Genomic DNA, 22,617 nt, shown 5'->3' with positions numbered 1-22,617 from the left:
ATAATTTGAGAAATAATAGAAAGCAAATGGATAACTACAGTCAAGACATTTTCTTTAAATGCAGAGAGATATTTCATCCATCTGTTCGTTTTTCTTGCTAGCAGAATAAAACACGTGCACATAAAATGACAACACCAAACACGAATGAAATTCAGACAAAGAAAAAATGCTTTCGTTTTAATTAGAAAGATAGAAACGGTACAAAATAGACGTTCTTTTCTATACACAGAGAAATAAAGAAATCAGAAATAAACAAGGGAATCATTAAGTACACGAAGAATCGAAAACACAATTTCTGTTATTCTTTGTTAAGCTGATCCAGTTAGTGGAGAACGTCAGAACTTCAAGGCACGTAAGAAATCTTTTGGTCGTAGGTACTGTAACTATTTACATTGTCGATACAAAAAAGCGTTCGATGGGAATAAAAGGAATTAAGACTTTGCCGCATTGCAAACCATGCGCTCGGCACACTTTTAAAGGAGCGGTGACAAACAGTCCATGCTCTCCGTTTTCTTTATTAAAGGGTTTAGAGAGACAAGAAAATACAAGGGCTTCGAGAGGTATATCAAAACAGTACAAATGCACAAAGCTATTGTAAGAATACACCATTACAATATAACCGTATATAAGGCATCCAGAACTGATACGGAATGTCGAGGTTTGTTTGTAGTCACAGTCCAAACCGCCTGTAACTAAGTCCTGTCAAATTTAGCCGGTAAGTAGGTCAATCTTTTCCAACAGTCGAAGGTGAACGGGCATGATTTGGTGTTGGTGAAAAGCAAGTGCACTGTTTGATGTACTACAGTATAAAAACACAGCGAGATCGCCGGTAGTTCAGATAGGTTAGCTATGACTTCATTAACAATGAACGACTACAGTCTTCATGGGGGTCTGGTGGGCAAAGGCTGCCCAGGGTCTTCACCTCACCCATAAACATAAAACAATGACGATACATGGGGTGATGGTACTATATACACAGAATCAAACGCGTAACTATCCACAGTGGTTTGGTGCAAGGCAATAAAGGGCAGAAAAGACTTGAGTTAGTCGGCTTGTACGGGCAGGTGCAATGCTGAGCATTTACAACGGTGGGTTTTTATTAGGAATGTAGCTCTATGACCAAAACATACTCTACGCAAGTTGAGTATCACGCACACGTTACATTCTCCATGTTACCGTTAGGGGTGCTATAGCAAAAAAAGCAACTTTGAGATCGAGCAATGTTATGCAAATTGAATTTTGTTTATAATCTCATATATCCGAAGATAACTGACGACCCCTCGTGTACTAAGGTACACAATATCGCACACCAAGCATTTGCATAGAGAATGTTTTTGGCCTGATTAAAGGCACAATGCAAACCTAAAAAATATAAGGAATCCCTCTGAATGTGTTTAAGACATTAGAAATCACAGCAATTTGTCAGGTCGTGATTGTTCCTTTTAGTGAATGCAAGAAAACATCAAACTAGCCTGTCTTGGTGTATTTGGTGGTAGAGACGTTGAGATTTGGTCATTGATGTATATGCAAGTCGTGCAAAATATTGGTACAGATTTGCACAATGCATCAACTCTTGAAAAACGTGCAGAAATGGAACCAACATTCTTAAAGTTTTACAGATTACCTGCCATGCTTTTTTTTATAATTTAAGAAAATTAAGAAAATGCAAAAAAACATCGGCAGATTCCATCTGGGCCTGTCAATGGCTGACTCTCGATTCGTCTGGAAGTTCGTCAACCAAAAGCACGACGCAAAAGTCAAGCGAGCACCACGCACCGTGTTGTTGGTCGAACCTTCCAGACAACCGTCGAGCTAGACAGCATGCCTGCATTTTAAGATACCATTACAGCTTGTGGGATCACAATACAAATGTCGTCGATTTGGCCCTGCAGGACTACGCAACTGCTCAATTTGGCGAACTAGTTTCACATGTAAATGTTTTTTAACTGCTGCCCTTCCCCATCGGCGCCACTCAGAAAGGCGGTAGGTTGCATTCTGGTTGACTACCTACTTCACAATGTAGATGACGTTTGTTGGCCAACTTTTTGTTTATAAACAACAAATAAATATTAGAAATGATACAGTTGTTTTCAACTGTTGGATTGGAGGCACAGTGTATGCTCAACAGTGACCTGCATGGTTTGAAGAAGTATGTTCGCTTTGGTTAACTGCCGGTGTGATATTCATATTTGTATATTGACGATGGCATAAATGTGAATCCCAGCGACTGAGAGCCATATTTAACCACTATAAACTTCATCCGCACAACTGGTGTGAATTAAAGGTCTCTGCACACGCGGTGGAAAACAGAACGCCATCCAAAAACAATGCATCCCTCGTAAAAGTAAAATAACTTCGTAAGTTCAGTGCACGGCAATGAAAGACAATTATTAAATGTGCACCAACTTGAGACACTCTCCTCCACAGGTTATAAGGCTTTTATAAAAATCACAAAAAAATACAGACATTGTTTGAAAAATATTTTGTAGGATCCGAGTGGCTTTGACCGGCCATTCAAATGTCATTAAGTTTGATTTTGAATAGAGAATGAATAAAATATGACTGATAGATTCACGCGAAACTACAGTTTGGTCTAAAGAAAGACTGATCTACCTCAAGCTTTTAGTCTGGGGAATGATCAGCACTCCCTGTGTCCTCGATATGATGTATAGTGGTCTATCAAATGTGTTTGCGTGTACAAAAACACTGTTTGTGTGTGTTTTGGAATAGATGTGTGCAATAAACTTTCTAATAGCTGGTTTGTCCCTCTGGCCTTTAAACAACACAACTCTTAATACAAAATCAGTACAAAGACGTATATCTCGAAGTATTCAAGTATACAGCCGTCATGCTGGGAATGCAGATAGAACGCCAATGAACTTGACACGAAAGCAAATGTTTGTTTTTTTGCTTCATTTGCTTCGTTCGTTAAAAAACGCATGTTAAGCGTAAGACTAGAAACACAATTAGATCTTTCTTTTCCCAGAGGTTTGGAAAAATTGTTCACATTATGGAATGCACAGTGCAAAAATGACAATAAAAATCCCCCACAGTTGTAGAAATCAGACCATTTTTCTTCTTTAGTGGTTAATAGTAATGACATCATCGAGTGGAGCCATTTTGTGGTTGCCAGGTGCAAGGAAACCCCTAATTTTCTATCAGCGCTTCAATACTTCGCTTGTCAAGGGTAGTAAAGTGGGCTGTCTTTGAAAGGTAAAAAAAGCCTCAACCGTTCTCCTTATTTTCCTCTTAAGCCCCAGTGAGCTGTCTCTTTTGAGGCACCAGAGGTGAGTATTGCGAGGGACTGGAATTCTTGATCTCATTCTTGTGAATGTTTAAAACACAAAGCTGGCATCATGCTTTCTAGTGTATCTTCTTTGTCCGGTTCTTAAGTGGAGAGGATGTTGTGTATCCCAGAGCCGCAGCAGAATGTAGCTGTTGGTTGTAGCCGCTCTGCGCTGGTGGTCAGTGTTGAGGTGGCGTCTCGGGGAGGGGCCGTGACGAAGAAGCCACGCCCCCTTGAGGCAGAACTGGTCTTGAGGCACGGCTCGTTCGTGAAGTGCCATTTGGTCCTGGACAGTTTTACAGAGCTGGTTTAAAGGGAGTCTTCATCATCATGCTCCATTGGTTCATCAGCAAGGCTGTAAAAATTAGGTTTATATTTAGCATCAAACAATCACCATATGACGTTTCACTCGAGAATGTGTAAAAAGCATCATTTTCTACAGCAGGGATGTCCAGTTTATGTTAAAAGGGAAATGAGCACCTGTAAAAATATTAGCATGCCAAGTATAAAACTGTAAATGCATGCAAACTGAGCTTGATTTTTTTTATGGATGTCTTTTGATTGAATAAAAATATCTATTTAATGTGGTTTAATGCACATAGACAACTGTATACACCGCAATGATTTGGGGCAAGTCTAATTTAATTCAATTTTATATATATAGCGTTTATTTTGTTAAAATTTTCATTGTTGCAAAGCAGTTTTATTTGCAAAAAACATTATTATTATTAATAATAACAATAGTAGCGTTTGAGGGGAAAAATTAATTAAATTCAATTCAATTCAAGTTTATTTATATAGTGCTTTTCACAATTTGCATTGTTCCAAAGCAGCTTCACAGGGGCAAACAGGAAAATACACCACAGTGCATGGTGTTTATAGAACAAGCAAGATCATTCTATTAAATCATATCTAATTAATAAATAAATAAATAAATAAATTAAAGACAGTATATGGTATTAAGATACTGCATTATTTTCTCCACGCAATGCATACTGATGAAACTTAACTGAAATAAATGCTATGTTGTATTGTCATAAAGTGTCAAGTATATTATTTAATTTAGGTATATTGATATTTTGAATAATGTTATAAGGACTGGAAAGATTAAATGACAAAAAACAGAACAATTTACTATAACACCAAAACGTGGAGAAAGAATATATTTGTCCAAGTGAACGTATGTTAATGCAAATGTAAGTTGTTAAGCATCAATTATTTATATTTATAAATTTAGCCATGTCAGCAGTCTCCCAGAGAGTAAGCCAGTGGCAACGGTGTTAAGGAACCAAAAGTCCACTATAGATATTATAGTACGTATGTGTTTAGGAGTGAGGAAAAAACCTTGGGAGAGACCAGACTCATCCGGGAGAGCCAGTTCTCCTCTAGCATATTATGTGTCTAAGGGACTATGTTAAAATTTCACACATTATATAAAAACGAACATGCATTATTCATAGTGATGGTCATTTCATGTCACAAGCAACACTACATCTACTTTCTGAAACGTTACTAAAGGTTGTAATAAACTGCTTGCATTTTTTCTTCGTTTTTTGAAGTATTATTAAGTTGCTACTAGTAAATGCACAATAGTTGATGGTAATAGCCACAGCAATGTTTTCACATCTGGCACATCCAGCACAGACAAACGAATGACATAACATGATGTCCAATTCAACAGCGATGTGCTCAATTGTTGTGGTTCTTTTTAAATAATCTGTCAGATTCAGATCAGACTAAACACAATTTTACAGATTGCTCAGCTCACTGCAAAATGAAATCCTGGAGTAAAAACGATGATTGATGACTGTCACTATGTTTCTTTTTTGGAAGTGAATTATGTTAAATCTGCTGTAGTGTGAACATGCCCACATTTACACTTCCTTCAGCTGTACCCACCTCTTGCTGCTCAGGACCCCCACAGACAGAGACGCCATCGCATTCACTGTGTCTGTTTCCTCACACTCTTTTCTCTGAGCGCCCAGAAACGACATGCCCACTGTGCCCATCAACGGCTTTAGTGATGACCAATACTGACCTGAAAAACATATGAAGATGCAAATACATACAGATCAAAATTAAGTTGCTGTTTGTGAACATTGTGCATCCCCATCCATTTGTTTCAATTATTATTAAACAAATATTTAATCACTATTCAGCCATAAAACTCTTCATGAGATTGTCATGTGTGATGTAAGATGTTTGCAATGACGTAAGGATGTATGATATTTGATGCGTATGGCAAATGGTTGGTGAGGTGGACTTTGAACATAGTAAATATAGTATTGGCAACTTTTTTTACGACCCTAAATAAATAACCTAACTTCATACTACAATACTTTAGCTGTGTAAAAAGCAGCATATATGAAATTCTTCAAAACTTTTTTATTTAAATTCTTGGTAAAACTTTCCTTGAAGCATGTATTTATAATGCATTATAAAAGTAGTTTTCAAGCATTGTAATGCACCTTTTAATGCATTGTAATGTCTTATAAATAACAATAAATAATTGTTAATACAGTTAATACAGTAAAACACTAAGAAATTCATTGTTACACTACAGATTTTAAATTGGTTATAATTCTTTACAACTACATATAATGCATTACAAAAACATTATGAAGAAATATAATGCATTTTACACTTTTATAACTCTTTTATTCGCATTCTACATACATGCTTCAAGGAAAGTGTTACCAAATTCTTCTTAACTTTTCTATAACATGGAAATAAGAAAGTCGTACTACTTTGGAACAACCTGACAGGAAATCACAGAATATGTCAATTTTTTTTTAAATGAACACTTTAACCAAAAATGTAAAATACTATAGATTGGAAAGCATGATATGAAGAATCAAAAACAAAACGCTCCTTCGCTGTAGTGCGCCACGAAGTGCATCCCATAGTTTTGCTCATAAAGGAATGTTTTGGCGGAGCAGGAAGCATATGGTGAAAAATAATGATGATCATGATTATAATTAATTACAAATAATTAAACAAATGTGTGCTATCAGGAAGCTGGTGCATTTCAGGATAATGAGAGGCAGGCTGAGAGAGAGAGAGAGAGAGAGAGAGAGAGAGAGACTCACTCTGTATTTGAAGAACCCTCTGGAGTGAAAGAACTCCGTTGGCACTGGGCGTCTGCAGTAAAGTAGACTCAGCAAGAGGCTCCTAACAAATAACAACAAGACGAAAAAAATGTCTTTGTTTCTCTTTTCAAACATTGAGCAAACCATGGCAGGAAATTCATGTTAACACCCTTACATAACCAGAACTCTCAGTCTCTGTTTACGGAAACTATATAACAGCATTATAAAGATATAATAATTGTGTAATAAAGAATCCGGGGGTAATATTTCGACATATTTTCGTGTGAAATCTGACCTCCAGCCCCAGCAGAGCACTGACGCAGGCCTCAGAAGCGTCGCATATGGCCGTGAGGTCGTGACCTCCCTCTAATGCTAGAACCACGCGTCCTCCTGCTAACGTCATCAACTGCCGGGTCAAAAATCCAAAACCTGCCAAGAGTAGAACAATAACATTACTGTCACACCAGAAGCCCTGAGGAGATAAAACGAGAACTGACGAAAACAGAAAACTAAATTTAAACAAATGTAATTAAATGATAAATATGTTATAAATAGTTTATAACAACACAAAACAATAATGTATCGTACATTTAGCGGTGACGTTGTATCCTCCTAAAGGAGTTGAGTGTCCTTCTGCGGCATCAAAACCTGAAGACACCAACACGACGTCCGGCGAGAACTCTTGAGCGATGGGCATCACCACCGTCCTAAACATCACGACGGGACATAGATAACATTCAGTCAATTCCACATGTATCTGTGATAGCTGCCGTCATAAACAGGACTTCATTAATGTACTCTGAACCGAATGCGTGTTCTTAGGCAAAACACAAACTGTTTTACAAACAATGTTCAAAAACTTTGCATATATGTAATATGTTTTATTATCATATTGGTCTTTTCACACCAAAACGGTTACGATAACTATAAGGAAACTAAACTATTAATTTTTTTTATAATAGTAGAGTTTAAACCATTTTTGAAGTTGCCAAGTAATCTATCAACAGTTTTTATAAATCCATTTTTTTGGACGAGATTTTAATGCAGCTATAGATATTAGAAATATTAAAGTCGCAGTTGTTTTTTGAACAGCTATTTTCAAAAACCTTAAAATGCGGATCATCCACAGGTTTACTATCGGTTTCATATACCTGTTAGATGAAAGTGATTTATTTCGTTTATTTCACTTTAGAGAGTCGTTTCTCCAGGTGTATTTGTCAGTCCATTGAACCGTTCAGTTCTGATCAAAGCCTTGACAGAAATATGTTTCACATGAGAAACTGTTTGCCCAAAGCACTAAATTGTTCGAAAACGTACAGTGGCCTGGCTCTTCCACTTGACAGATTCTACGAAACCGGCCAGGACGCAGCGCGACTGTCCAAATGACTAAAGTGTTTGAATTAGTCTCTGGTAATGACTGTTCCTCTCGCTCTCTCTTCCTTCCTCTTCTCTTCTTGTCTCCCTCTTTTTGCGCCGGCCCTGCCAGCGATTTCGCCTCTTGAGCGCATCACCAGCGAGTTCAAAGCGACCGCCGCTGCATCTGGTTCCTATTTGGAGCTTGTCGTTCTCCTCACGTCACTGACAGCCCGCCATCTGGGAGCCATTTGCCTTAATTACCCAGGATCCTCCACTGCTCCCCCCACCTCTCCGCCTACCCTCACCGTTGTTACCAACTCCGCCTCCCCTCTAGACCAATAAAACTACCCACGCTCCCCTGTGTGGAGTGGAACAATTTTAGTTTGGGTGGAGAGAGAGACCGAGATTGAAAGAGAGAGAGTAGCGTTCATTACAGACCAATAAAAAGAAAAGAAAAAGGGTACAAGACACAGGAAGTCAAGGAGAGACAGCCTGGTTAAAGGCATAACATTCCCAAAACTTTCAGTACTGAAAGATCTTAAAGGTCTTTTGAGACGCCCACCCAGTTTCATACCGGGACCCTGGTTAACATGTGGTTGGAGATGCCTGCCTGGACCCAACCCAAAAAGCCGAAACAGGCGTTCTTCAAAAAAACTGAAAGAGGTTTAATAAAGCCACCCACTGAGGGCGATTAATTGGCCCGAGGAAGTGGCCGAGCTTGAGTTTGATCCGAATGCAGTGAAGAAGCTGGAAATCATTTGAAGCTCTGCAAACATTTGAGACTACAATAAACACCTTGACTGATACACACTGGCCAACAGCCAGAGCCGGAGTGTGTCCAGCTGGGATCAAACCCCGATCGGAAATCCACTTCCACACTTTTATGTCCAAAGGAAAGAAACGACCTCAAGGATCTTTGAGCTTTATGATTGCAACCAAACATCATAACTTACGACGGTTTAATTACAGTTTACAATAAAACACTAAACTATTTTATTGCTGTTTCATGGGTTGATTTGTAAATGAGGATTCGCGTTAAAAGGTGAATTCACACTGAACTGACCAGCGCCGTTGTCTGTTGGAATTTATGTTGTTGGAATAAGTGCTGTATTTACCCTGAACCAAAAAACGTACAACGCGCCAACTCACACGCTGTGAGAGACAAGCATGCAACATGTTGAACACTATCAATGTTTCGAACACAGTTTTGAACACTGTGAGCACATCTATTCTGCCCTGCAAAGTTAGTAACTTCGTTTTTAGTCAAAAAATTGTTATTGAAAGTTTGGGACATTCAAATCATGTGGATTAATATCTTGAGTCATTTTTTGGGGAAAATAATGGGTTGTAACTTTGAAAAGCCAACAAATAAAAACATTTAAAGTCCTTTCTCTCAGTTGCACACTCAAGCGAGTTAAGATGTTTTGCCTTTGTTTGGCAGTATTTACAAGATGGGACAGCAGGTGTGCTGTGAAATTTCTTTACACACTTAACAATAATTTGCATAAAATAAATGAAAAACTGAAAGTCATAGTGCAATGCAATTCGGTGTGAAACTTAAATACAGGTGAAACCGTTTCCTTCATTTTAATACAATACATTGTGTTATTATAGATTTTTAAAGATTTTGCAGAGAACTAGATTTTTTAATGTATAATGTGCAAAAAAACTGTAAAAATTGTCAATAACAGAAAAGACCACAAATTTAAAAGAAAGCAGTGGAAATGTAAACTAAATGTAAATGTACTAAATATTTCTGGTACCCCAGCTGCCAGAGAATTTCCAGAGATTTTACCCTATACATGTACCCTCTGCATTTTGATGACTTTGATGATACACAGAATAGAATTTATGTATATTCTTTCTAAAGAAAACAATTAAATCAAAACCTACTGAGCCGCGCTTTCATGTCACGTTTCTGTTTATATTTCACGACGCATGTCATCCACGCAAACTTCAGCATGTATTAGTTTATTTTAAATTATTATTAAATTATACATCAAAAAAACTTTCTTTCTTTATTGCACGACATGGTCCACTGGTCGTATCGGTTTCATTTACATCTTTTATTCTATTTATATTTATTTCTTTAGCATCAGTAGCTGCACAAATAAGTGTATATGACATAGTTATTACTATATTGTGTATTATACTATTGACCAATCAGCATCCAAGAACAAACTATTGTGTTCTTCAAGTTTCAAAACACTTGCAGTGACTTAAGATGTGTCTTAATGCTCTCCTAAAAGCAACAAAGACAATGTTTTGATGACATTAATAAGATACAGCATATGATTCATGTATTTTCTGTCTGAGTAAAGCAAAATCTGCTGAACTGTGTCTACCTATCTCTTAAAACTCTCCATTAGCACGTGTTCTTATCGGCCAACTATTGACAAAAGCACTTTTTAAAGCCTCTGATTCGATGTGAATCAACAAAAAAACTTGTACACAGCAAGATCAGATCTAAATGGAATGCTAAAAGCGCCTTTTCTCAAGATCATTTAATCGCGGCAGCTGTCATCTCAACTTCTGTTATTTTTGATCAATTGTGCAGGCCTTATCGGATGCCCATTTGACAGAAACCTCCTCTCATAGATCCGTTCTCGAAGACCATTAGCAAAACTGATGATGTAAGGTCAAACACTTCCTCTTGAATTCTGATTTGATGATGATGGAGGCATGTAGACACTTTACAAGACATATAAAGTGGATGGCGGTGGGGCTGTGGTTAAACATCTGGACGAGGGGTGATCCGTGAATTACAGAATCGCTCCCCATGCACCATTGTGCCCTTGAGAAAACATTTAACACCACAGACAGCCTGCTGTAAATTCACGGTTAGCTTAAAATGTACGAAATATTAGCGCAGTAAAAATCACAAGGATTGATGCAAACTTGTTAATATGACGGATGAGTTGTGAAAGCTAAAATGACAGAGAACTTTTTCTATGGTGGTTAATACACCTAAACTAAAAAAATCGGACAAATCCGCATTAGACAGGAACTTTTTCTTCATCCCAAAATAGCACAACCTCAATGCCATTTTGCTTTACCAAACGGTTACAACATAATAAATGTAATATAATAAATGAAACATTTGACTTTAATTTGTCAGCGTCAACGGCTATTCTATGAGTGAGTGTTTAACGTCATAACTGTAACTATTTTATGTATCATAGTATTGACCAATCAGCATCCAGTAACACATTGAACACATTATTATTCTGGACTATTGAACACATTATTATGTTCTTCCTGTAGTGTCGATTCATATACTTTCCAAGTAAGTTTGGCTAAATAACAACAAATAATAAAAGTAATACCTGAACGCTGCCAGATACTCTGCATCACCCATGGGGGGCTCCAGACCACCGGTCCATGCCACATTAACATTGAAACCCTCTCCAGATCCAGAGCCCACCTAACATAAATCAACCACAACACTATTGTCAAACACTGTTAATGCTTCTTTCACATCTATATGATCTAAAAGCAATAGACTTGAAAAGGCATATGGACTGAAAGTCTACAAACAGCTGAAAATGAGTTCAATTCTGTGACCCAAAGAGTTCAATGTGTGCTGACCTCTGCCGGACCGCCACTCCCAGGGAAGAAGTTTCCGTTGTCATAGCGATGTAAAGAGATGTAGAGAACGCTGGGGTCATTGTAGAATATTTCCTGGGTGCCGTTGCCATGGTGCACATCCTGCATGGCGTAATAGCTTGCTTTTATACAAAGAATATCTCAACGTTTTGCAACTTTGATTTTGTTCTATGATTAAGAAGAGGCTTAAATGAGTTGTGATTCAGTTTGGTTATTTCCTCAATAACCAGTATAGTATATTAAAATTCTGTTAATTGCGACTGGATAACTTATTTGCTTATGTAGGTTCAATACATAACCTGGATTCAATTGATTCACTGAAAATAATACCTAGACTTGTAATTGAATTTACTGCATTGAAGTAGAGAGATACTAGAACAATATTGAGGACTGATAATAAGCAACAGTATTAATAAAGTTTACGTTTCTTTTGAACTGATGTATTGCCGTTAACTGAGTTAAGAACTCTCACCCAATCAACGATGAGGATTTTACTGACACTGAGCTTCTGCTGGAGCTGTTTAGCAGCGATCGCCACCGAGTTAAAGAAACAGAAACCCCTAAGAGAGAAAAACAGAGATGGAGAGAATGTTAGAATATTAGATCAAAAATAAATATGTGACCCTGGACAACAAAACCAGTCTTATGGGTCAATTATTCGAAATTGAGATTTTTACATTATCTGAAAGCTGAATAAATAAGCTTTCTATTGATGTAGAATAGGACAATATCTGACTCAGATCAACCATTTAAAACTCAGGACTCTGAGAGTGCAAAAAAATCTAAATATTGAGAAAATGGATTTGAAGTTGTTATTCAGAGGCACTGTGGCAGGCCATCCCCTCACAAAAAGAAAGTTTTTATACATTTACGGCAGGAAATTTATAAAATATCTTCATGGAACAGGATCTCTACTTAATATCCTAATGAATTTTGGCATAAAAGAAAAATCTATAATTTTGACCCATACAATGTATTTTTTTCTTTTACTAAAAATGTTCCACTGCTACTTATGATTAGTTTGTGATCCAGAGTCACATATGATACCCATCATATTTAACAATGTCAAACATAAGAACAAAACCAGGCTGGAGTAAAAGAACAACATTTCTCAAACTATTGAATTGGGTGAATAACCAAATAGTCAACTAAACAATAAAAAGTCACACATTTGTGATTTTAATATTTAAACAGAGAAGGATGACAAATTTCAATGTTAATATTTTTTCCATTTATTATTTTACAATGCATTTCTAATGACTGAATAACAGTTTTAAACACATTGTAACACCAGTCATTTTATTAACTTATTTAATTTAATAATTTGATATGAGCTTCTTCACTGCATTCATTTCTAATGGAATTAGTGGTGTCAGATTTTTGGATCCACTGTTCATCTATACAAATAATAAGCATATGAAAGAGCAGAGCAGAGGGTTTACGATTAGATATGCACTGGGATGTGACAGCCAGTAAGGGAGCGAGGTGAAACGCTGAGATGTTTGAAAAGAGCGAACTCAGCAGGATAATAATGGCTGAAATAAATCAGCGTCTTTCTTTCTGTTCCCTCCAAACCTTCATTATCAACCCATAAATATCCGCACACACAGACAGGCATGCTGACACCGCAGCACACACACACACACAAAGGCGACAGTGTGCACATGTGCGAATGCAAAACACACCGGGAAAAAAACAAAACACTTTTACCGCACACACTATCATTCACAATACAAGAAGAAGAATTTCAGAAGTGCAATAAATGAACCTCAGCTCATATGCATGTCAAGCCTCCACAAGAAGTGTATTTTTAAATTATTTGTATGTCTGTACATAAAGTAAGTGTATTCAGTTAATACAAAATAATGGGTATAGAGGGTAAGTGCTACGGGAGACTGACGGGTGCCAGACTCAAACCCCCGTCTTACATGAGTATTGCAGCTCAATGTGTTAGCACGGCTGCTGACTCACAAAAGAACCTCAAGTGAACATGAAAGGACACTTTTCTGAGAAAGTCTGATGTATTTCCGAGTGAAACAGGATATTCAATGAGAAAAGTAAGAATGCGGAGCAGGACTTGATTATATTTATGAGGAATTGATTGGGTCATGAAATGTTATCTCTCAACGACGTGTGGTTGGAGGGGAAGAACTGAAAAAAGTCATTTCAGACTTTCAAGTTATTAGAATTTGATGAAAGATTACAAAGACTTTTGTTTTGAATAACAGTCACTGATGAATCAAGCACAACAAAACTAAAACCAAGATGTATTAGGGTGTACTCTCACTAGGCAATCTGAACTGTGCCGGAGCACTTTTGCAGGCCAGCGTGGAAGTGGGGAGGGTAGACAATCGTGCTCGGGCACAGTGGAGAGCAAGCGGGCTAAATGTGAGTACGCCCTTAGAGAAGCAAAGATGGTCCATTTTGCTTTAATTCTGGCCTGAGTGTACACACTAGCCTGTATAACCATTCAACATCCAACAAACGCACAGAAAAGACTTACATGGGGTTTGACGGGTCTGCGTGATGTCCTGGAGGCCTGACCACAGCAAAGCCATTCTGAAACATGGAAACCAACATGTAATTAACTCGCCGTTTACAAGCTGCCTCTCACACAGAAATTATGTTTTCACCCAAGTGCTTCAACAAAAGGCCCACCACTGTCAACTAAAGCAATAAAGACACTTCTGTGAAATACTCTCTAGGACCTTCATTACTCTTAATGACCAGCAATCGAACAACACAAAAACTTTGACTGTTAATCGGTGTGATCTGTTGCATACTTATTCATTTATCAAACGATGTTAGGGGTAACTACATTTCACGTCTTTAACCGGTCGGAAAACGCAAGCTACACTGCTTTGTTATGTGGTGCGCATGCGGCATTCTGAAGAGTTGAACTGTTTTCAGCTTGGTGCAAAAAATGAGTGTCGCCCCTTTTTGCGCTATAAAAGACGCAAAATGTGAATCGGCTTTAAAGGGACAAGTCACCCAAAAATGGTGAGATTTCTTTCTTCATTTATTCACCGCAAAGTTGTCCCAAATCTGTCTAAATTTCTTTGTTGTGATGAACACAAAGAGAGATATTTGGAAGAATGATTGAAAGTACACAGTTCTGGAGCACTTTTGACTACCGTTGTCATTTTTCCTACTATAGTAGTCAATGGTGGTCAAGAATTGTTTGGTTATAAGCATTCTTCAAAATATCTTTCTCTACGTTCATCAGAACAAAGATGTTTATACAGATTTGGAACAACTCGAAGGTGAGTAAATGATGGTAGTATTTTCTTTTTTTGGGTGAACTGTCCCTTTAATAATGACATCATCATGACATGGAGTTCAACGTTGTTCAATTCTTAAATTCTGATTCGTTGACACCCAATCTAATGGTTTTAATTGATGTTTTGTTCAAGTTGAACGCACTAATCTGGGTACATTTAAAAACGATGTTCTTGTTTTAAAATGCTCTGTATCCACACTGAAAAGCTTACATCCATGTACTTTACAAGTGAAACTTTTGATGCTTTGCGTCATATCTTTCTATGAGTTTTTTCCTTCCCGTCTCTTTGAAATGGAATGGCAAAGTGGAGGATAAGCACCATTAATGAACAAAGATGGAGTTGAAAACCGAGTAAAATGTTCTTGTGTTCCATCGCCAAACAACAGTTACGAGTAAAAATTCTGTCTTCTTTCAAGAAATTCAATTGAAGTAACATGACGACAAATGCTTCAATGTTTCCGAAAGCCTTTGAAAACAAAGTACTACCATGCCAGAATTATGATTTTTAATTTATCCAAGCGTTGTTTTCGTTGACAAAAATCCCATTCCAGTGTGAAAGTTAGTCAAAACATAGAAAAACACTTTTTCAAATGAAGACATAGTATTCATGACAGTAGCACACACGTGCACCCTACCGGCTTAGTTCACTAAACAGAACTTGATCAATCTAAATATCAAAATTTTCAGATATTGTTTTGTAGACGGACCTTGAGCTCTCCTTTAGCCACCCTGAATGCCAACTCTGTAACGCTCCCGGCCGCCATGCGAGACGCTGTGGAGGTGTGCATCTCATTCCAGATGGTGTCATTGTCCACCTGTCGAGATAAAAACATTTACAAATATTGCATAAATGTATTTAAACAAATCAAAAAAAGGTTATGCATGAGAAAGTAACATCTAAAATGTCAATCTATTCATCCAACAGAGCTCTCAGTATATCTGTGGCAGATGTGGAATGTCGCACACGATTCACATGGACTGCTTTTAAAGTAATTTTGTGCATCAAAGAGAAAAGTCAATTCAGTAACGGGTTTGTAACAACATGTAGATTAATGCAGATTTAAAACTCAAACGTTAAAACTACGAGTAAGCGCCTCCACCCAAACCCTGGGTCACATAATCCCTCGGCACCACGTGTATGACGAATAATCGATGTCAGTCATCCATTCTGCCAGAATAAAATGATGTCGCTGATGTATGTAGCTTGGCGTGCATTAACACATTCATCATTATGACAGCCGTGAACAACGTTCATAAATCTGCAAAAAGCCACAAACAGCGGTTCAACAGAGGGGCACAGCGAGATGCCAGCGCTGCGAGCGGTGTGACGGGCAGTTTCGATGAACGCGCCCTTGTAAACAGATGATACAGAGATGTGCGTACCCCATAGAGAACAACCACAGGCAGCGTGCCCACAGACTACAGACATTGAACTTTAAGGCACTTTGACTTTTAACAATCTCATTTTTAATTCTCCTGAATTCACATGAATAAACCGGACCATAATCCTATTCAAAATAATGGATGAGTACACAATGCTTTCAAACAGATGTTATGGCCGGAGAACTATGATGAAATGATGTTTATTCAAGCCTATTTGTATGAAGACCACTCATGCTCGCGAAAGTATTTAGATGCTTACTTTTTGTTAAAAGCATCCACAAGGCAAAGTGTGTGTTATAAATTACAGAAAATAAACTTCATTTGAAGACAAACGTGAAGGAAAAGAGGCTTGAATGACGCACGCTATAAATAGAGTTTCTGTTATGTGTAAAACGAAAAGTATGTTTAAATATTCTTTCTGTGTGGTCTACATGTTCCTATAAACATGGCTTTTCATACCGAAATCTGCATATTATCAAAAGGACAAAATGAAATCACCTGTTGTCTTTTAAGTGCGTATTTTTTTAAAAGTGCAGAACACGCCACCTCATTTAGTCATTTAGTGTATTGGTACATGGTTGCTAAGGTTTTCTGATGGGTTGCTAGGGAGTTGTTTACTTGACTAAAGCCATGGCCACACTACACTTTAAGTTCCATTTGACTTCAATTCACATGCATGCGACTAGAACACATTACAATTTCTCTACCCTGACATGTGAATTCATCAAACATGAAGATGTGTGACCAACATTAGATCGATACGTTTTTAGAAAATCCAATATGGAGGAAACTAAGGTTGTGACAATTTACCAGTATTGCCTGTGACCACGTCCATAATAACGTATTATAACATCAACTTTTCAGCATCTGTTCGAAATGCTGCCTTAAGAGTAACAGTGGTTACAAACTCTCTGCCTCCATGCACTTGTATTTTGGCTGTGATTCATTGACCAAAAACACAATATAAACAAAATTGAAGATAAATATCACGGTGACAGCCTTAGAGGAAACACTGATGATAACACTGAAAATAGCGATATTGCGATATCTGGGTTTTTCCTGCATGATTTTGCACTCTGAAAAGTCTAGTGTGACCTTGGCATACCGCATTTAAGCTGTCAATCATTACCGATTTTTTTCACACATCTGGCAGTGATCTCAACTTGCTGTATGTAAATAAAACTCAGAACCTGCATCTAGACACTTCAATGTTTGCATGAATTAGAAAATATTACTATAAAATAAAATGTGTGTATTTAGACACACTCATACTTTTACGATTAACCCCAAAGTATTAACGGAAACACAGCCAGTTTTGGAAAAAGGGGAAATTATTTCATTATTTATTCACCCTCATGTAATTTCAAACGTGTATGACTTTCTTTTTTTCTGCAGAACACAAAAGAAGATATTTTGAAGAATGCAGGTAACCAAACAGCATTGAAACCCATTGACTTCCATTGTATGGATACAAAACCATTTCTCACAATATCTTCTTTCCTATTTCACAGAATAAAGAGTTGTTTTCAGCTTTTAAAGGATGATGAATAAATGATGACTATCCCCAAGTCAGATATTAAAATTAGAAAATCAATGAAGTGAAAATGGACAATAGCACACATGTCCATAACAAGCCACAGAATTTGAGACAAATTCTTAATAATGGGAATGTTGTTGTCAAAAAATAAGGAACATCACGAAACTGTTCACTGTTATGGATGCCTTCTATAAAAGTCTGTTCATAAGGAGCAGGAGATTGCGGGGTGGCCACGGATGAGGTTATACATTCCCTTCTCTCTCTGTTGTTTGTTGCCCCGTTCCCCACGTCTTCCTTTTCTCTTCTCTCTTTTATTTTCCCTCATCCCTTTTTTCACAGAACTTGCATTTCTTGTGGTTTGGCACTGTGAACAATGAGAAGACTGGAATTCCTTTTATCCTTCATGGCACATATTGTTCCAATCATTCCACATGGACCTGCTCTGAGCTTCATCGTCGGAGTGAAGTTTTCAACATTTTCTCCAAATTATCGACTGGGGTGCTGCCTGCATATGCTCTCAGACCCCAGATTTGGTTGTGGAGGGGCCCAGAGTTTATAGAGCACTGATCTAGGGTCATCAATTTACTGCTGTGTTGTATAACCCTCACGCGTTAAGAAACAGTACGTCTAAAAATGATATATTTATGACTATTCTGTTACTATTCAGCCTATAGGTGATTTTAAATAAAAGTGAAGGGTCGGATGCTTATAAGCTCCACAAACGGCAAAAGCAACATTTGAGTATTATATGCCCTATGAGTCTAAAGTCATCCAGTAGTATTGTGTAATGAATGTACCGCAATTTTAGTTGATGTCATGACAACTAATGGCGTTTGGTGTCAAATGGCATCATCGCACATTTTTGTTCAGACCTGCACAAAGAACTAGATTTTTGGTGAATTTCTCACACAATTAATTCATAAGACTTTAGAAGACGGTGAATATGCGTCCCTGTCTGTGAAATCGAGATTAAAGTCGCATGATTATAAAATAATAAAATAAGGAGCATCAAAATAGTCATATCCAAGAAAATAACGACAAAAGTTATTATTATGTGTTTACTGCTGTAAATGACATTGTATGATAGATTTCGAAATAAAGTACTCACATTTTCATTTATAATATTATAAATACTCAAATGAAAGATTTTATTGACACTAATAAGACTTTTATTTATAGTTGGCTTCTAAAAACATTGATTTCAATGACAGATGAATAATCGGTATCGGTCTTTGTTCACACTTTCGGCTATCAGCCGATACTTTAAAATCAGCCAATGATCAGGGCCGATATTTCTGTCCATCAAAAGAGGACAAAAAATGCAATGACTTATGCTCTGTGTAAATAAAGTGTTGAAAAACATCACCAGTTTGATGTTCAATATTCATAGTCATTATATGAATTAATAACATTTGGAAAATTAGGAAATATTCATTTCATCTTCAGAATCTGTTTCGGCAGATATCGAACAATCGACTATCGGTATTGGTCAAGAAATTTTGTATTGAAGCATCTTTAATTTCAATCATTGATATGGCCTTGGTCAATAACATTAAAGATATTAAGGACAACAGTTAATAACTGTTAGAAATCAGTAAATCACCAAAAAGTCAAAATTATGGTCTTAAATATTCTTAAAAATGTATTCTTCTGCATTTCATTCGTCAAGCCATTCGGGTGTGAACCGATAAATGTTTATCACACCAAGGTTTTCGGATTTAAATGAACTATTCCTTTAATTTCGCATCTGATACTGTATCTTTGCCCAACTTGTGTGTGTGTTTTCACTCACCCCCACTCCCCCGCAGGGCAGCATGACAAACATCCGCTGTGACAGTATGCCTGTTGGACACACAGAGACGTCAAGTGAATTAACTGTCATTCTCATATTCAGCGATTGACATTTCCAACCCTATCTTTGAAGTCGCTTGTGTTCATGCGCTGGCACTAACTGAGTGTTAAAAAATGAGGTGCTGTGCTCGCCAGACTGCAGTTGACTGGTTTCTATCAGTCCTGAATGATGTGTTTTTGTGAGATGTGTTACCGGCCAGTTTGCGGTTGTCCAGTTTGAGGCGGTTCAGAGGGTTGGTGCCGTAAAGCAGAACGTGACGTTCCGTGTGGACAGACTGAAGTTCCTCTAGGGTCGCCTTTCTGCCTCGAATACTCTGCGTGAGTACAGAAAAACATCAAAGATGACTGTTGACATTAAAGTTATTAACATAGACATCTTTGAGTTTCCTAAATGTAAGACATTATCCAGCGCCCCCATTAGGAAAACAGAGACAGTGCAGGCTGAAATACCTCACACTGGCCTCGGAGGCCTCGCTCCTGCAAGCGTGACCAGATGCTCTGGATTCTCCCAGCATGCTCTGGGTGATTACTGTTGTCTCCGCATGTGCACTGATGCTTCAGCATTTGAGAATCGTACACCAGCCCTGCACAAACATGAAATATTTAGTCAGTGATGTTGAATTTACTCTTGGGATGTTAGTGACCGTCATTTGCCATTGGTTGGGAATCGCACCTGTAGTGAAGCGGGGTTGGCTCTGCGGCGGCTCTGTTGCCGTGGTGAGGGGCAAGGGTTTGTCCGGCAGCGTTAGCGAGGTGGAGGCTGGAGATGATTGAGTGCGTGAGAGGGGACGATGTGTGCCGCCGAGAATCATGGGTACAGCTAGCGTCTCCATGTGGGCTGTCTGCCTGCGCAGGTGCTGCAGTTGTTTCTGCGTCTCCCACAAACGTGACTGCACAGGAAGCGTTTTGTAATGAGTGATGAAATAATTAAATATGTTTGTATGCAAAGCTGTTTCTATAAAAGCATATAATACTTTAAATAAATATAATTCAGTATAAATGTCATTCTTAAAGGGATAGTTCACCCAAAAATTTAAAATTCTGTCATCATTTACTCACCCTCTTGTCATTTCATACCTGCATGAGTTTCATTCTTCGCAGAACACAAGATAAGATGATATTTTGAAGAATGTTGAAAACCAAACAGCAGCCATTGACCTCTATTGTATGGACAGAAAACCAGTGCAAGTGAATGGCTGCCATTGCTGTTCGGTCAACGACATTCTTCAAAATATCTTCTTTTTGGTTCTGCAGAAGAAAGAAACTCATACAGGTTTGAAAATACAAGAGGGTGAGTAAATGATGACAGAATTGTCTTTTTGGGTCAACTATCACTTTAATGCAACTCCAAAACTATTAAACGATTAAATTATTTATGTTACTGTTTCTTATTATAGTTCTAAGTTGTTAAATAATGTAATTTACAGATTGAAGTACAGTTTTTATTCATTACAGCACTGGAAATTTGTGGGGAAAATGTTCTTCATTGTGATAAAAAATAATTTCACAACGCCAAGAATCTGAACACTCCTAAAACAGGCTTCCTCTATTTATTTATATTTTTTTCTTAAAGGGATACTTCACTTAAAAATGAAAATTCTGTCGTCATTTACTTTGAGTTGTTCCAAATGTGTATTCATTTGTTCTGATGAATACAGAGAAAGATAATTGGAAGAATGCTTATAACCAGACAGTTTTTGCCCCCCATTGACTCCCATAGTAGGAAAAATTACTTGTTCTGTTGAACACAAAAGAAGACATTTTGAAGAATGTAGGACAGCAAACAGTTCTGGGGCACTTTTGACTGCCATTTTCATTTTTCCTACAATTGGAATCAATGGGGGGCAACATCTGTTTGGTTACAAGCATTCTTCCAATTATCTTTCTCTGTATTCATCAGAACAAAGAAATGTATACAGATTTGGAACAACTCGAAGGTGAGGAAATGATGACAGAAATTACATTTGGCTGAAATATCCCTTTAAAGAAAAACATTTGGTCATCTGAACATCTTTTGTGAGATTCACTTATATATGATTAATTTGTGGTTTTAATCCAATCTTGCAAACATTTAAATTTTAATATATTTAATATTTTTTACATTTAATGTTTGATTTCAGTTTTTATAAACATATCTTAATATAATTTAAATTGATCTTACAACTCAAAGCATTATCACATATCAACTTTTTTTTAAAATATCTCATATTTTATTATATTATGTTTATTATTTAATATATATTTTTGGTAACGGTGTTTTACCTGGTTGAGGATGAGGGTGTGTTGTAAGTTAATTTGATCCTCTTGACTCTCCATCTCTCGCTGTGATTCCGTCCTCAACCTGCTCTGATGGGCGTCACCAACCGATGGCCCCACCTCCTCTGAATCCATGTCCTCTGAGGGGATTTGCCGGAGACGCCGTGGCTTCTCACTGGACTTTGACATAAGCTGCAGGACATACAACAGATATCTTTAGGAATTAAAGTCTTTGCACATACAGTTCAAATTTTTCATATGCATTTTTTCGCATTTGGCGCTGTTTAGTACATTGTTTCTGAATTGTCAAAGCATCTCAAAATAGGAAAACCACAGAAAATCGAACCCAGAGCAATTTTTTTATGACGGACGAAAATACGGGAAGCAGTGTTTAAATGTGATTGACACGATGTGAGTTTTTTTTTCACATGCAGAAATTTTGGATGCAAATTTCGGACTCAATGTGCAATGGCTTTCAGTTTCAAATAATATATAAAAACAACTCTGTCCATTCAGACTGAAACACATTTTCAAAAATCTAGTTTTAATGAGATTTCAAACCACATATGTGTTTTGTTGCGGCTCAGACTACAAACAATGTCAGTCGGATTGAGTCGGATATGCCAAAAATAAACGTATTGTTGCCTGTCTCAACAAAGCACCATTCAAACTGTTTCAAAGGCATTTCAGTCTTAGGTATGCCCTCTATTTTTGTTTCATAAACGTTATACTTCAAATGTCATTTAATGTTAAGTATGAAAATCTCCCGGTTAAATCTATGTGGGGGTGATGATATCATGGAAATGTTTGCATAGTGATTTGTAACTGGTCTGAAACATCTACTTTATTAATAAATAATAGCACAAACCAACTTATGATCTTCTAATATTAATATGAATTGTTATGAGTATATTTTTTCTTAATTTGTTATTGACATTAGACGTTTTTTATCCAAAACTACAAATATTTTTAA

General features: G+C 37.3%; 1 protein-coding gene across 4 annotated transcripts in view; it reads right to left on the bottom strand.

Annotated features, from left to right (window-relative positions):
* Nucleotides 1-145: 145 nt before the first annotated feature.
* Nucleotides 146-22,617, bottom strand: part of hdac7a (histone deacetylase 7a) — a 73,418-nt gene continuing 50,946 nt past the window's right edge. For all 4 annotated transcript variants that reach the window (XM_056732991.1, XM_056732993.1, XM_056732995.1 and 1 more), the window contains 15 exons: nucleotides 21,651-21,836; nucleotides 20,062-20,278; nucleotides 19,839-19,972; nucleotides 19,582-19,702; nucleotides 19,330-19,379; nucleotides 15,325-15,432; nucleotides 13,841-13,896; nucleotides 11,810-11,897; nucleotides 11,320-11,439; nucleotides 11,058-11,155; nucleotides 6,964-7,082; nucleotides 6,671-6,804; nucleotides 6,376-6,457; nucleotides 5,186-5,324; nucleotides 146-3,641 (listed from right to left, as the gene is read on the bottom strand). In XM_056732991.1, coding sequence (XP_056588969.1) covers nucleotides 3,596-3,641; nucleotides 5,186-5,324; nucleotides 6,376-6,457; nucleotides 6,671-6,804; nucleotides 6,964-7,082; nucleotides 11,058-11,155; nucleotides 11,320-11,439; nucleotides 11,810-11,897; nucleotides 13,841-13,896; nucleotides 15,325-15,432; nucleotides 19,330-19,379; nucleotides 19,582-19,702; nucleotides 19,839-19,972; nucleotides 20,062-20,278; nucleotides 21,651-21,836 — 1,698 coding nt within the window. In that variant the 3' untranslated portion in view covers nucleotides 146-3,595. The remainder of the gene's footprint in view (nucleotides 3,642-5,185; nucleotides 5,325-6,375; nucleotides 6,458-6,670; nucleotides 6,805-6,963; nucleotides 7,083-11,057; nucleotides 11,156-11,319; nucleotides 11,440-11,809; nucleotides 11,898-13,840; nucleotides 13,897-15,324; nucleotides 15,433-19,329; nucleotides 19,380-19,581; nucleotides 19,703-19,838; nucleotides 19,973-20,061; nucleotides 20,279-21,650; nucleotides 21,837-22,617) is intronic.

The sequence above is a fragment of the Triplophysa dalaica genome, chromosome 20, assembly GCF_015846415.1.
Source record: "Triplophysa dalaica isolate WHDGS20190420 chromosome 20, ASM1584641v1, whole genome shotgun sequence".
NCBI classification, from domain to species: domain Eukaryota; kingdom Metazoa; phylum Chordata; class Actinopteri; order Cypriniformes; family Nemacheilidae; genus Triplophysa; species Triplophysa dalaica.
Note: the sequence above shows the minus strand (reverse complement) of the source record. Positions and strands in the feature narration are given on the sequence as shown.